Here is a 16,581-nt window from a genome sequence, read left to right on the forward strand (position 1 = left end):
TTACACCTGGGTGGGGTGAGGCAAGCGAGGCAAAGCGCCTTGCCCAAGGGCGCAACAACGCTTGGCTCCTGTACAAGGTATAGGAAGAGTTGATGAAAATGTTTGCAATGTGAAAAAGTGGGTAATGGTGAATCCAACGGACGAGGACACAAAACACATCAAGGATCAATAAATGATACAAGAGGATACCTTGAATTTGCAATATGACTTTTGCTTTGTTTGTTGACATCATTTTCACCTGTTCATGTTCTTTGTACCATTTTCTTGTTCATTTCTCATTTCTCCCATCTCACAAATATGTGGTCTGTTTTGATATGTGCTGTGTGATGCTCCGTGCAATAGTACATGTTATACCATCAGCAAGTTAATACACGCATTGTAGGCACTGGAATGAGATATCAATTTTCTTTGTTTTACCTCATTTCTTTGGCTCGAAATTAAAAGGGGACAGTATGATCAGTGAAAACTAATATAACATTTAAATAGGAATCTTATTCTGTATGAAAATCACACATTATTGCTATAGGTTGGTAGAACTTCCATGTGGGATTCATATAAAGGAAACAAACTTTGAATAGTAACCAGCAGTGAGCAGATACTGGTTTTTATTTGATGCAAAGATGTCTGTTTGTACCATTCCAATTTGATTAAATATAACCTTGTTGCCAAATTGTGTAATTTTTACATAAATTACAAATTCCTTCATTAGTTCGTTCATTCATTCATTTATTCATTCATTTATTCATTCACTCATTTTACTATAAATTTAGTCAGTCATTCCTATCTTGATATTTATGAAGTTAACCGACTCCTATTTTTTCTTGCAGATGAGAAAAAAGATAGAAGAAAGAGGAATAAGAACAAGAACAAAAATGGCGGTCAAGATGGCAGAAGTAAAACAACTGGGTATAATCAAGACAAGCGCCCTCAGACAGACAGGAGACAGTATCATCAAGACAAACAGCCGAGTAGTGGCAATACAGACCGACCTGAATCTAACAAATACCCAGGACTTGTGAGCAATATGCAGGGCTTGTACAGCGTTGCAGTACATGTAGGAGGAGCTCCATCTGAAACGGCAAAGGTATATATAATGATGCACTTCCAGTATATTATGTTTTTGATTTCATCTTTTTTAGTTTTCTGTAATGTTCATATCTTATTATAGTGAAATCTATTCTTTGGAAAAAGGGAAATTTCACATTTTTTATCACAAAAATAGTTACCAGGTCAGTGAAACATTTTACAAGTGTTGATGCCAATATACATGTATAGATGGCTGGTTTAATTCTTTTCACTGCCCCTTTGCATCATGTGAGGCTGCTTGCTACATATTTCTACACTGGAATGGAATGTGCGGTCATATCAAGTAAATAAATTATAATAATTACCATAATATTATATGTTGTTAATGGGACCTTTGGACGTCCAACAGGGTGATATGAATGTGGGTGATTCCTGTTTTCAGGGGTCCAATTCAGAACATTTTGTGACATCAAATTTGATCTATTTTCTGTAGTGTGTTACATTGCCTAAGATGTGGTTATTACTTGAGAAATATTATCAGAAGAGTTGATAAAGATGTAAATTAACATTTTAGTGTCGGTATCAACAAGGCTTTGTCAAAAAAATTGTTGACAAAGGCACTTTTGCCGACTGTCGACAAGAGCTTTGCATGTATCAACAAAAAGTAAACAAAAACTTTGGCTAAGAAAGGTCGAAAAGTTTAACATCCTAACAAAAATTTACCAAGGTACTTTCGGGATATATTTATATTCTTTACATCTTTGTCAATTTCCCAGACATTCTTGTTGTGTTTCTTTAGCATTTTCATCGTGACTTTCTCGATCTATATATCACACACGCTGTAGCATCCAATTCTTTCACTCCGCAGTCACCATTTTCGCTGTCATGCAACATTGGCAAACAGGGAAAGTCCATAAAAACATAAACATTCTTAAATCATGATTAATACTAGGCATACCTGTTTGTTTCCTTAGCATCTGTTATTAAAATTAAAATTTTCCACATTCGCATTCCACTTTACAAGAGGCGTATAATGAATAATGAATAAGTATTATTACGCCTGCATTTGTGATAATTACGTTCGGGAGTAACAGAACAGTATGTGTGCGTGGCCTGAACCCAAGGTCTGTAGTGCAAAGCTGTCTTTTTATCTACTGTTCAGAGAATGTTTACTCAACCATTGCTATCAAAAGACTGTGGATTATGGATTTTAGTTAGGGTATTTAAAGGCATTGTGTCATAATTTGTGCCCTTTATTAATGAAGAAAAGGAAGTACATGTATGAGCATATCACCCCATATCATATATGAGCTTCACTGGCTGCCTTTAGAATTTCAAATTCAGTACAAGTTAGCTGTTCTTGCTTTTCGGCACATACAAACCAGCTCGATCACTTCGATCTTCCACTGAAAGATTATTGAAATCTCCCCGTGTTAATATCAAATCGGCTGGTGAACGCTCCTTTCATTTCGCTGTTCGCTGTTTGAAATTCGCCCAAACAGCCTCCGTAACACACATTCGCTTACTCAGTTCAAAAAGCAACTTAAAACTCATCTTTTCTTTGTGCTTTTCCGATTCATGTGTAACTTGTTTGTCTTTATTGTTTGGGCGCCTTGAGTTCTTTTGAAGATTGTGCGCCTACTATAAGAACCCTCTATTATTATTTATTATTATTAATTTGCCTACTGCAGATATAGTTGCATACCATAATTCAACCTTCTACCTCTTGTCAGGCAAACATAGTGCAAAGGTGCCTTAAATGTACTTTAATCTAATTTGTTTGTATAATTTTGCCTCCAATCTTTTGCAGAACGTGGAATTACTTTTTCGTAATATTGGACCTATAGCTGGAAAAAGTTCTTATGGAAAGTAAGTGTACTATAATATATTATAGCTTGATGGTGTTGACTTAATTTCACCCCATTGGAAATACCGATTGATTTGGCCTTTTAAGAATTAAAAAGAGGGCTATATCATGCATTGAGCCAATCAGAGATATGGTTAAAATAGGCAGCAGGGCTGAAGAGTTGTAAGCTTATAATTACTAAGAGATCTAATAGCTCTATTTTGATTGGTTACTCAGATAATAATATCACGTAATTAACCAATCAGGGGCACTGTAGGAAAGGCAGTAGATGCCATGGGGGTGGGGTTTAAAATAAAAGAGATTAGGCTGAAAAAAAATGTTTATAATCTAATCTAAATGTCCTATTCTTGTGTTTTCATAAAAGTTTCAAAATGTATACTCTTTCACAGTCTGCTCTTCTTCCGCTTTGAAAATGTACACCATGCGGAGACTGTAATAGACGAGTTTAATGGATTTGTGTTGGGAGGATTCAAGCTTAAAGTTGATCCAGCAAAAGAGAAGAAACACGATGGACAAAGTGCCACCAAAATTTCATCCCAGGTGAGACAAAATTGTCAGTGATGGACAAAGCTAAAACCATCATATGAAGAGGTCAGATGCAAAAAGCCATAACCACCAATTACGATATTAGTGTTCACCGCTATCTGCATTGAAATTATTACTTCTGTGCATGGGATTTATATTATGCAACAAATACAACAGGATATCTTTGCGCTCAGTACGAGCTGTCAGTTTTTTACAGCTTGTAGATAAACACTTTATGGGATACTTAATTGTGTTAAATGTGTTTTGCATCTAAACTCTTCATCCATGTAAATTTTGTCTGGAATAAGTGGGAAATGGGAGCCTGTGAGGCTGATTTAAGTACATTATATGTTGATATGTTAGGCACCAGAAACAAATATGTTCGATCTTTGGATCGACCGTCGATGCTGCTTCGATGCTTGTTATTAATGAACTATCAACTAATTAATCAGAATTAATGTTAAATATATATTGGACAATATCCCTACAGGCACAAATTATTATTTTATCACAAATAACAATAGTAAATTAATTGATTTCATAAATAATAAGGATCGACCAAGCATCGATGGTCGATCAAAAGATCGAACTAATTTGTTTCTATTGCCTTAGGAACATTTGTGATTAGGTCATCATTGGCTAGGGCACTTTTTGTCGATTAGGAGGGGGGCTTTGCACATGTACCACCCACACCTACACCCCTCCTTTTGGTGGATTTGCAAAAATACTAGCTACACCACTGCATTAGGATACAAAGTCCTTACACAAATCGGTCCTATTTTACCAACATTTTTGCTGAAAAGGGTGGTAATAACTCGCTATACTATATGACGCATGTTACCAACTGTCAATATAACAACCAGTTCCCTGAAGCAAAAGTCATGTGATGAAACTGACTCTTCATGTGTGGATTGCGCTTGGCATTATGACAAACGGGTAACTGTTCATTTCAGGGACATAGAAAAAAATTCTTTACAGCTGTCAAGAAGAAGTATTGGCATTTTTAAGAAGACACAGAGCCTAATATGGAATTTTTAACTTGTAGAACTTAAATTTCCACATGATCATTGAGAAAAATATTGGCTTTCCGCTGATACCAAATCTCCATTTTGAAGGAGCAAAAGTAGGCATGAGGTTGTTGATCACCCTTTAAGCTCTACATCACTGAATATTTCTGTAATAATTTGTTTCACTTAAAGAATGTGAATGTATCAACTAGACCACAGCAGCAACAACAGCAACACAACCATCAGCAACAGCAATGGTTGCCACAGCAGCAAGAACAGCAACAGCATCAACAACTGTCAGGAAATAAAATACCATCACTAGAGGAGAAGATAACTGAATTAAATTCAGCACTCTTGAACAGAATGCAAGGACCAAATAATGATCATGTCCCAATGCATCATGGGAAAGTGCAAAATACCTATACACCTGTGAACATGGTAAAGGATGGGACATCTGAACACACACAAAATAAGAGACACAACTTTCAGCATCAGCCAATGCCAAATAGCACTTCTCGAAGTAGCACTAACTCCCATCAAAACCATGATGCAAAATATTCAAACTCTAAAGGAGGGTCAAAGGAAGGTCAAAGGGCAAATAGTTCAAGACACCAGAGGAAGTGTGATGATGACATGTGCAGCATTAAAGTGAGCAGTATTGCTAACAGTTTACTGGAGGTAGGTTGGCAATATTTTGACTAAATATTCAATACTTGATATGAAATAATGCAATTTTTCAAACATTGGATAATTTACTGTCATATGCATGTAAATTGTAAATGCATCACTTCATATGTAAATTGTGTGATTTTTTTTTTGAAAAAGTAATCAAATAGTAGGGGTGAAGTGTCATTTTTTAAGAAACTGATCAAATAGTAGGGGTGAAAATAGTTATTCTGTGGCCAAATCACAGAATAAAAATTTGAAAGTGGTTTCTTGTATTTCGAGGTGATTTTTGTGATGACATATTGATTTGTGATGAATTGTTGTTCTAATCGCACTAGATTCTTTTGAATTTATTGTTAATTATATATTTTTTGCTAAGCATAATCATATTTTTATGAATAAACAGATTGTAAGCTTTCTTTCATGTTAGCTGCCTTTCAACACCTGACAGCATAAATATTTTGTTTACCCAGGGAAAAAATTGCAAAATTTTAGCTTGTACTATGTAGTGCAGAAAAACTTACAAATTTTGCATAGAGTACAGGGGTCATCAGATGGGAGCCGCCGGGTCAATCTTGATTCTTGCAGAATAAGTTTGTGGGAATCATTTGATACGCCAAATCTGTTTACGAGAATCTTTATGAGAATCGATTCTCTGATTCATGCCGAAATTCTGACCCTGCGGGTGTCGCAAGTTTCCTCAATCCATGCAAATACCCCGGTATATAAATTTCATCGCAAAATTCCCTTCCCTATAATCATACTAGCACCCCCAATTTTGTATTGAAGAGTTGACTGTAATAGCAGTCACAACACATACAAACATGTATGATACAGTGGTAAAAAAGAAAGAGTGATTGCTGTAATATATCATTGTACAATTTAACCATTTGTTTAATTTCAGGCATTTAAACACCATCAAATGTACAAGTAAATATTTATATTTTCTTGATTTTATAATACAGAAGGATGTGCGGTCCTTTATGGAGCCATACCACCCTGAGACAATTACCTTTCTATACCCAAAAGGCAGGCACACGTAAGTAGATATATATCTACATGTATTGCATCAGGGATATTAGAATGAAGAGGTCTGTAGTTAATGCCCACAGAAACTTTGAGGACACAAAATGGCCTCATATTGTTAGGGTTGTCGCGTGCATGGCTGTTACACTGATTATCCTCAATGTTTGTTAGTTTCAAGAGAGGGGCTGTGGGCATTGGGCTAAGTGTTAAGGTGCCATAGATTTGGACCATCGTGCTATCTCATTATCAATCCACATTGTGATATCAATTGATTGAGCCGGCCAAAGCTGACCAGCAATTTGTGCCAATTTAAAATTCAACATACTAGAAGATCACCCATCTTTCTAAATTGTAAATGCATAGAGTTTTGGTTTGATGGTCGGTAAGTTTACATGAAGTCAAAAATTGTGCATGTTGAGGTCTGGAGAGTAAAAATAAGATTCCTGTATGTAGGACTACTTTTAAATTCCTGTCCCCGTATGACTATACAGTAAGAAAACCCCCTGTAGGACTACACTGTAAGGCAGTGCCAGATCTGGAGCAGACAGCGGGGGAGCCCAACTTAAGAAAAAGTTTGACAAATAAAAAAATTGCTGCAAAGTAGCCTGACACATGGGGCTAGAGGGGGATATATCACAGTGGATTATCCTAAAGCAGAGTAGGCCTAATGTATACATATGAAATTCAATTGCTTGAAGCAAGCTATAATGACCAAATTTTAACCAATAACATTCACCCTGCATGATATAATGCACTTACTATTAGTATAATGCTTGGTTCATAGCAGTGTTCTAAATCGGTAAGTAAAATAAACCTCTGGTAATTTACCAGGTATTTTTCGGTAAAATATCGTAATAAATTTACCATAAAATTTGGTAAGATAAGAGACACCAAAGGAAAATTTTCAAGACATTAAAGGAAGTGTCCGGTAATCACAACATTAAGCCTTAAATGTTAGAAAAATAATTATCAAGCACGAATCACATAGTTTTATTTCAAACAAACTCATATTAATCATAAAAATGAATAAAAACAGCAATCTCTCAACACGCGATATTCAAAATTCCCGCGCCGAAATTGTCTAGAGCAGTGACGCCCCACATAGTTCAATGAAGCCTGTCGACAAATGAGCACAAATAACCATGACGCACTGCTCTAGAACATTTCGCGCTGGAATTTTGAATATCGCGTTGAGAGACGGCTGTTTTATTAGTTTTATGGTTAATATGAGTTTGATTGAAATAAAACCATGTGATTCGTGCTTGATAATTATTTTTCTAACATATAAGACCTAATGTTGTGATTGCCGGACACTTCCTTTAAGAGGTCTTAAATTGAAAATGTAATATGTAATACTTTTACTTATCAACGTAAGGCTTGTTCAATGGTCGCAACTACAGTCATCAGTAACTACATTTGAAAGTAAACAACAGTAATGCCAATTAAGTAGCTACATGCAAGTTACTTGCATGTAAAAAGCTACTTTCAAAAGTAAGGCCCATGTGAACAAGATGTGCAAATAACTCGCATGTAAGCATGCATGACCTCAAGTTATGTTGACCATAATAGGATGGATGATCCAATCCTATGTGACTGTGTATAATTATGGCATAATTTACTTGTGAGTTGGCTTACAAATAAGTCCAGTGTGGACGCACACTTGCAAGTAGTGTAATTTAATTACTGGGTCGAAAGTAATTATACTTTCAAAAGTAGGCTACCACCTAAACACACCTATACAAACTAGGTTTTAGTGCATTTTAAGACCTATAACTACATACAAAGTTCTAAATTGTGCAATGACCTGCATGATACCAGATATGTTATTTTTTAAAGCTTCTCAAGTTTCCTTAATTTGCATAATAGGCTACAGAGGTCTGCTGCATATTTAATTTAATTTGGTATGCTAGTAGAAATTTTCAAAAGAATAAAATACTTTCTATCAATTTAGCCCATTTACCTGCATTAACAACTTGAAATTTAATATAAATCAGTATCAGTAGTGCCTACATTTGGAATTTAAAAAAAAAATGCAGCAGTCATAGGATGATGTAAGGAATAGCAACATAATATTCAAAATTGTGTACTATCAACTACCATTGAGTGATGGGAAGGAGTGATTTTGAAGCAGTGTCAACAATCAGTTAGAACTCAAAATACTATAACAAATTAAATATAAAATTTAGAATTTTATACGCAAATACTGAAATTTGATAATTTAAGTCTAGAAACACTTATTTTACCTATTTTTTGGAAAAGTAAAATAAAATTTGGTAAATCATCAGGTAATTACCGATGTAAAATACCAGTGATTTACCCATAATTACTCTCCACCTCACTCATGCAGCAGTCATAGGATGATGTAAGGAAATGATAAATAATGGCTGAGGCACAGGCGAGCCCATTATTTAAACGTAAACATATTTACACGTAAGTGACAGTGTGTATTACGGAAATATTGAACATATAACCAAGCCTAATACTTTGCGTAGTATGTGTAACAGTCCTAATATACTGCATCATGCGGTGCTGTGCGCTATTAAGCAAAAAGAATATAAAGTTTGTTGCCTTGGCCACTTTATTGTTAATTAAAGTTCTTCCACGTGATGCGATTCAACAAATCACAGTGCATGATTTTAAATAATGGCTACTTCATTTGCATATTTCCTAAGTCCAGAGACCTTAGAGAATTGTTTGATGCCTATCCAAGACAAGGAGATATGCAGCTCAAGAAATACTTCCCGAGACACCTTCAAAGAGGCATTATAATGGAGTGCTCATCTGTATAAGGGTGAAATAAGGCTCCGAAGGTGACTGCGCTGGTGCTCTAGCAATGAATTACTTCTCTGTGTATCAGCTGTAAACACTTTCTCATCCTGTTCTTGTTTCAGATGTTACTCTGCAATAGTCCTTCTCAAAATGACAGATGCAGAGAGAGCAATCCAGAGTCTGAATGGCAAAGTAAAATATGATACGCCTCTATCCGTCAAACCATACACAATGAGACCTAAGAAACCAAGAACCCGGAACCAGTCAGAAGGAAGCTCCGTTACTGAATCAGCCTCATCAAGTGTGACAGTAGATGATGGGGAACCAGCTAAGGTTGATGGTTCAGGTGACTTTGATGATGGACCTATGCCGAGTTTGGCAGATTTTGCTGATAGGTTTAGTAATATTACCATTTAGCCTTGGTGTGATACTGATAGAAGCTGCTGATACAGTCTTAGAACTTAAGCCAAGGTGAGGGTCGGTTAAAAAATCAAGGTGACCATATTGACCACAAGGATGGTTTTTTTTACTGTTTTGAGATATCAGAGACGGCAAATGACACAGAAATAACCAAGTTATGAACTAAAACTGATGGAAGGTACAAATTGCAAATGTAAGTTGCAACCCTGTTGGTTTGTACACATCATACATGTCATGAGTTTTCATTTTTGTAAACATGGTCATTGTTTATTGTAGCAAGCCTCATTGTCTGTGGCACTGACCATGATTGAGCATGTTGAATATAAAAGTTGTTGGTCATGTGCACAGACCAATATGGTGCAACTTTCGAATCTGTACCTTCTATCTGTTCTAGTTCCATACATTTTATTGCATTTCCACGCTTTTTCCAGTAACATTGGCAACTGGAATTCCAGTCGTTTTCAGGAAGCACAGCCGGAAATACAGACATTTTATTGAAAATTCACTCCTCTATACCGGGTGTGTACTAAGTTTCTGGAATAGCCCATATTTGCTGTTATAATAGTATCTCAAATAAAAGCCTTGCGGTCATTATGGCCACCTTGATTTTCGAAATCGACCCTCACTTTGGCCATAAGGTAATGATTTATGAACTGCTACCTTATTTATTTTGTTGACTGTACACTATAATTTGGTTCACCTCAAATTTGGTAGTGACATCAATACTTTTTCGTGGTTGCTACCCCTGTACGTGTGCGTGAACACTCAACACATTTATCTTTACTCTTGCGATTCAATACTCTGGCGAGCAAAATATGCACGTACGTCACTGCCAAACTTGCGGTGAACCAAATTATATATTCATGTAGATGACCAAATATATTGGATGCATCACTTTGCTGACTTACACCAGGTGTATAACATTATACTGGTCGGGTAACCAAGTTTGTTCCCAAAAAGTGAGATCAGCTGTGGTCCCGGAACTTGTAATACTACAATCAAGGGCAAAATTGCTGGGACACTTACATGTTCACAGTTCAATGACCCACCCTGCTCCCTTTATGCAGTGTTGTATACCAAATGCCTAAACTTTGAATTGTTCTACTTGTTTGCTCCAACATTTAATATATCATATGGTGAACTACTGAACTTCACATGGATGGTTTTATTTAACCCCATGGGCAAAATATGAGCATGTGTCCCAGGGAATTTTGCACTTGGTTGCAGGTATAAGTATCAAAATCACAAAATGACGCCAGATGTCTCATATACTGTCTCAAAAAAGCCAAAAAGTGTTGGATTACCGGCATCCTCTATCTCCAGAGTTGGAATTATGGTCTATATTTTATTAAGAGTCACCAAAAGGGTTATCTATAGATCATGGTCTCACAAAGGATAACCATATATGTGACCATCCACCACGAACCCAGTTGAAGTCGCCAGTGCTTGTTTAGAGATATGGACTAATAATAAGTATTACAGAAAGCAAAGGAATTTCAAGAACATAATGGATTTTTGAGCACTTATTTCCCAAGCAGTTATAACAAGTGATTTATCATTTTAAAGCTTGTTTTATGGAGATTTCAAATGTTTAATAACTTATGATACTCAAAAGTGCAAATTTACACTGGATTTGTTGTGTATGGTCACATATGTGGTGTGATCAAGCAAAATCAGTCTGAAGTCACGTCATATTAAATTTTCAGTTTTCTACTTGATGATTGTATAAGGCATTTGCAAGGGTACATTTTGCAGAAAACCCATAGAAATTGAACATTTAGTTCCAAACATATTAACAGATAAAATGTTTCCAAAACAAAAGAGAACAAATTTAAAAGAAATTATTTCTTGTGTTTGGCTGTATCTGAAAATCAATATTTCCGACTTCGACTGATTTTGCTTGATCACGTCACATATGTGATGCAATCAAGCAAAATGAGTCGGACGTTGGGAATATTGATTTTGAGATATAATCAATAATATTCAACTTTTCTATTTTATTGGTCTGAGCAACACTAAAATGGCCATATCTCTGGAACCGTAGGTCTAATTATGATGGGGTTTTCAGCAAAATAAAGCTCTGAGAATGTCTCATATAATGAGATTGAAAACTGAATTTTGATTTTGATCGACATCAGACTCATTTTGCTTGATCGCATCACATATATGTAATTATGTGAGGTTTAATGCGATATCTATCTGAACTGAGTGGTTGCAGATAGGGGTATCATTTGTCCTGTTTCTGGTCTCATATGGGATTATCCTCAGAACTCCTGGAACTTGCTTGGTTAACCGGGTACAAGTTAACCCCTTGGGACTTATACCCATCTAATGTTGTAGTGGCATGCAACTTTGCTGTTGGTGGGTAAATTTTCAAAAAGTACCTGCCTATTGGACAGGTAGACAAAATGAGATCTGTACGTTTTATCCAAATGTTAGGCCTGTATTTTTGCAGTGTATACCATGGGCTGTTTCATCCCCAGGTGGGCCACTCTCACTATCATATGTCGTCATCCTCGAGCAGGCCCCCCTCATGCCTAAACTAAAGAGTTTATGAAAAATGACAAGAAATTTTCTCTTCTAATAGCTTTGTGCTGGTTTATCATCAAGTGTGAAATGTTTGACCATGTTGACCACAAACCCTCGTTTAGTGTGTCCGGATTATGTAACTGCTAACAGGAAGCAGTCTAGTGGACAAAATTGGTGGCAATTTGGTTGTATTCACGTCAAAATGACAAAGTCATTGGTTGTATTGTGGTTGTATGTGAAAGTTTGTAAAATGTTATAGTGATGTCAATAACGTCATAGTGTTAAAACAGCATTGCTGACATAATGTTATATTCTGTGGCGAAAGGGTATCATTGATCTCCACACTATGGATACATCAACTGTCAATGTTTGGGATTTCCTGGTGTGAGAACTAATTGAACCAATTAGTGGTCCCAGCTAAATACATTTATGTCCTTTTTCATACACCACTGTTTTGGATGAAGTTTTTTGGGTCTGTGTGTGAAATTTTAAGTGAAATAGCCAGGAAAAATATTTTGATATTGTCACATTATTGAAATCCTTGCAGGTCAATTTGTGCCATTACCCTTTTTAGCAAAGGAGCCTGAAATTGAGACTCTAAACATATGGTCCACTATATGTTGGGTGATACTGTGTCCTGTGAATTTCTGCTCTGGGATGACAACACATTGGGCTTGAGTGGCCCCCATGGGGTCCCACCTTTGCGCATGCATGTATATATTAGTCCTGCACAATTTATGTAACCCTTCATTATTGGAAGACATTATAGTGGGAATTTCAATTGAATGAGCACAGCTTGCAACAGCTGTACTCGATCCAACCTCTATCCTATTTTGGCATATTTCATACTACAACACGAATGCACGACCTTGGATACAGTACTAACCAATTAGGAGTGCGTTGGCATGGTTTGATTTGCTTCTGTGTTACTCACACACAGTCGCACATGCTGGCGTACATTGCGCAGTGTACGCCAAAAATCATCCCGCTATGTCAGGCTGTGTTCATTCAATTGAAATTTCCACTATACGTGAGGGCGGGTTGACATCACAGCTGCCAAATGCCGATGAAAACGAGTCAGGTGCCAGAGAATACAAGATGTATGTTTGTAAACAACTTATTATGCACATAAATACATTAAATAAGGGCATATGCATGCAAACCTTTGCTGGGATTGTGCTTATCAGTGCAACACATTGCTTGAACACCCAAACTGAGCAAGTGCAGTTTCTGAATATATCTGGCATATATATAGTATGCAATATGCATACCATGTTGTACCCAAATGATACATGTTCCTTATTGCAGCTGTATGAATTCCCTTCCTTCCAGCTGAAATGCAGTTAAAAACAGGCCACTGATAACACAGTGAGCCTGGTTATATTGTGAAATAAGATTGCTGTTACTATATTAAAAGGGCATTTTGTGATCCACAGCCTCATCCCCCCACTTTTTTCAAAAAAAGTTGAGATTTTTATACCTCTGGAAACCTTTGGCTACATAATGTTTATGTACAAAAAATTTCTTGCAGATTAATATCGCCAAATTTGAATTACGTTCTGGTATCCCAGAATGTAATTCAACATAGTGGCCTATGGAGCAGTTTAATACACATAATCATGCATAACTTGCAAACGCAAAATCGGAATCAGAATAACTGATATTTTGGTTATTAGCTTTTTACGTGGATATCTATTAAAGATGTCATAAAATTAGGATGCTAAGATCACAAAATACTCTTTTAAGGTTGGGGTCAATGGGGGATACTCACTTTTGGGACATTGACAACAGATTTGATACTGAAAAGTTCTTTTGATACCCTAATACTTTCCAATATAATATAAATGCCAAGTAACAAAGAGTTGCAAAAACATTGCAGAAATAATGCAAAATTTGCACTTCAAAAACTGCAAAATCTTCATCACCTACTGCTTCAATTTGTAATAAATTTTGCTTGAACTGATTTGCCTAGAAAATCCCTGAATTTGGATGAAAGTATGGTAGCAGAGATCACCGATACCAATGGCATTGAGCTGCAGATACCAATACCACTGCCACTGGTATTCAAGTGCCGGGAATCACCCCAATGCTAATTGCAATAGATGGACGTGTTATATAGTTTCTTAAGTAGATTGTAACTATTTTTGTTAGCTTTATCCTGTGCAATTTGTTTGTCATTTTACTTTTACATTTTGCTGTTCCGCTGTGGCAAAATATGATCAGAGAAGATGAGAAAAGAGGAGATCGCTCGAACATATAATCCGATTACCCACAGTTAACCTCCATTCACTTTTCTTTGTTTGGGGTACTTAAAATTCCACTTGAAACTTCCTTTGTGGTAATCTGTTCATCCGACACACGCTCGACTGATTCGGTAGTTCTCTTAGTGGAGAAAATATTCCACACACGGAAGTACATCGTTAAATTCCCAATTTCGCAGTCAAATCATGCTTTTTTTTTTTTTTTTTAAAATAATACTAACCAGGGTGACCATGATTTTTAAACGAGTGAAAAAGCATCATATATATCGCAACTCCTATTTAAAAAATCAAAAGTTTTGTTAAGTTATGGAAAGTCAAGCATAATTAATTTTCCAGTAAAATTAATATACGGTCAAAGGAAAAGAAATTTAAATGATAAGCATTTGAATATTTGCGGCAGTTTACGGAAACTTAAAACTACTGTAATCAGTCATTCAAACTCGTGTCAGTTTCTCCATATACTCCCGTTTTATGTCCAAACGTGTCCAAAAATGCTATTTGGATCCAAAATGAGGGTCTTTTTCACAGGGATCTCGGGTCAACCTTAGCAGTCGGTCATGCCAAACAATACAGAAATTATATTTCGCGGTCAACTGACGTAACAAATTGATATCCGGGCATGCGCTGTTTAGAGCTAGACAGTCGTGATTTGCAAAGCCACTTATCCTATTAGTTGATCAATCGGATTAGATCATTATTTCCATCAATAGGCGGATGCACACATTATTTATTTGATGTGGGCAGCGAGCGACCTCCTCTTTTATCATCTTCTCTGATATGATGCTACAACAAAGCAGTTGAAATATACATATGGAAGACCTGACCTTAATCTCCCACACACAGTTGGTGTCAGTCGCCCATTCAGGTAACCCGTTTGAAATTCATCCTCCTGTATGGAAGATTAAGGTAATGTTTTCCATTTTCAACTGGAATAGCCTAGGCTATGCTAAAGTGGCAAGTTTTTCGTGATTTAAAACACCGAATTCCATGATTTTCCGTATGTGGTTTTAAATACTAAATTCCACTAGAAATCGGGGTAAAAAGAAGTTACTTGTTTTATCTTTTTAGTTGTTTTAAGCCTGATATCTTTGAAGACGGACTTTATTTGCATTATTTTTTCTTCATTTTCATTTTTCTCAAGGAAAAACACGTTTTCCGCGAAATTCTGTTTTTTCTTAAATTCTGTGAATTTGTCCGTTTTTTCCGTGACACAGAAAACTTGCCACTTAAGACTATGCTAGCCAAAGATCACAATGGAGAGTGAAAAAACTGTGCGTTGTGGAAAACCCTTAAAAACGTTGTACTAGATACTGTCCATGTGGTCCTGTCTCACATATTGTGGACAACAATTGTTGATATATAAAAGAATTTGTCAAATGTGATGCGATCAAGCAAAATCAGTCGGAACTCTGAAATATTGATTTTGAGATATAGCCAAAGAAAGGATATTTTCCCTTTTGTTTCCCGTTGTTTTGGAAACTCTTTAATTGCTCATATCTTTGGAACTGGTTGTTTACTTTCAATGGGGTTTGCTGCAAAATGCAGCTTTGTAAATGCTTTTTATTATCCTATAAGAAACTGAAAATTTGATATTTCAGAGTTCCGACTGATTTTGCTTGATCGCATCACAAATGATGCTTAAGGCGATGAAAAAAGAGCCAGTTCTACGGGCCCAACCAACTCCGATTTTACATTTGGGGGATATGTTTTAGCTGTATAAAAATAAAACAGCTGTTGATTTTGACAGAATTGTTTTGAAAAATGTTCAGAAAATTTTTCATAATAATTATGCCCCCCAATTTTTTCTGAAGGCATTTGGGGAGCTTCTTCCAGAAAACGAAATTTAAAACAATCTCGGCCAAAGAACCATAGGCCTACTTGGCAAGTTCGTCCACCCGTAGAACAGGGTTTTTCTGTTCCCAATACATGTGTTTCATGTAGATTTTTAAGAGTAGATCAATTAAAAATAGTGAGAGTTTTCTTCAAATATTTAATTTTATTACCAAAAAAAAAATTTCTATCATGTTTGCTAAAAAAATTTCTTCTTTTTATGTTTTTTTAAAAGTTGAACCATGGAAAACTTTGGCAATTAAAAATTATGCTATATAAATAATCAATCAAATTAAAAATGTCATGATCACTTTGGGGAATCTTAGTCAATATGATGTCCTGCCATCACAATCATAGCTGGATACATCAATTTACTCAGAATTAAGTAGAAATTACTTGTTCCATGAACAACTGTGCACAGGTTTTTATGTGAATTTCATTCAGAAATAAATCTTTTTGAAACATTTTTGCAAATGTGGTGTTTCTTTCTCACTTCTTACTTGTAATTGCAAATGGAACATTAATGTAAAATTCCATTTGTTATCTTTTTAAAACAATATGGATATAAAATTGGATGGTTTCAACCCAATACACAAATTTATTGGTTGAGCTATGAGTTTTAAAATATTGGACGAGACAAATATTTTAAAACTCA

The 16,581-nt window shown here is 35.9% G+C and overlaps 1 protein-coding gene across 1 annotated transcript in view; it reads left to right on the forward strand.

The window, feature by feature from the left end:
- The window catches only part of LOC140171275 (uncharacterized), a 30,491-nt gene extending 16,209 nt beyond the window's left edge, over positions 1-14,282 (forward strand). Inside the window, exons 3-8 of the mRNA XM_072194505.1 lie at positions 828-1,084; positions 2,837-2,895; positions 3,283-3,433; positions 4,618-5,103; positions 6,057-6,130; positions 9,009-14,282. Coding sequence (XP_072050606.1) covers positions 828-1,084; positions 2,837-2,895; positions 3,283-3,433; positions 4,618-5,103; positions 6,057-6,130; positions 9,009-9,303 — 1,322 coding nt within the window. The 3' untranslated portion in view covers positions 9,304-14,282. The remainder of the gene's footprint in view (positions 1-827; positions 1,085-2,836; positions 2,896-3,282; positions 3,434-4,617; positions 5,104-6,056; positions 6,131-9,008) is intronic.
- Positions 14,283-16,581: the final 2,299 nt, after the last annotated feature.

Source organism: Amphiura filiformis, chromosome 15, assembly GCF_039555335.1.
Source record: "Amphiura filiformis chromosome 15, Afil_fr2py, whole genome shotgun sequence".
In the NCBI taxonomy this organism is placed as follows: Eukaryota; Metazoa; Echinodermata; class Ophiuroidea; order Amphilepidida; family Amphiuridae; genus Amphiura; species Amphiura filiformis.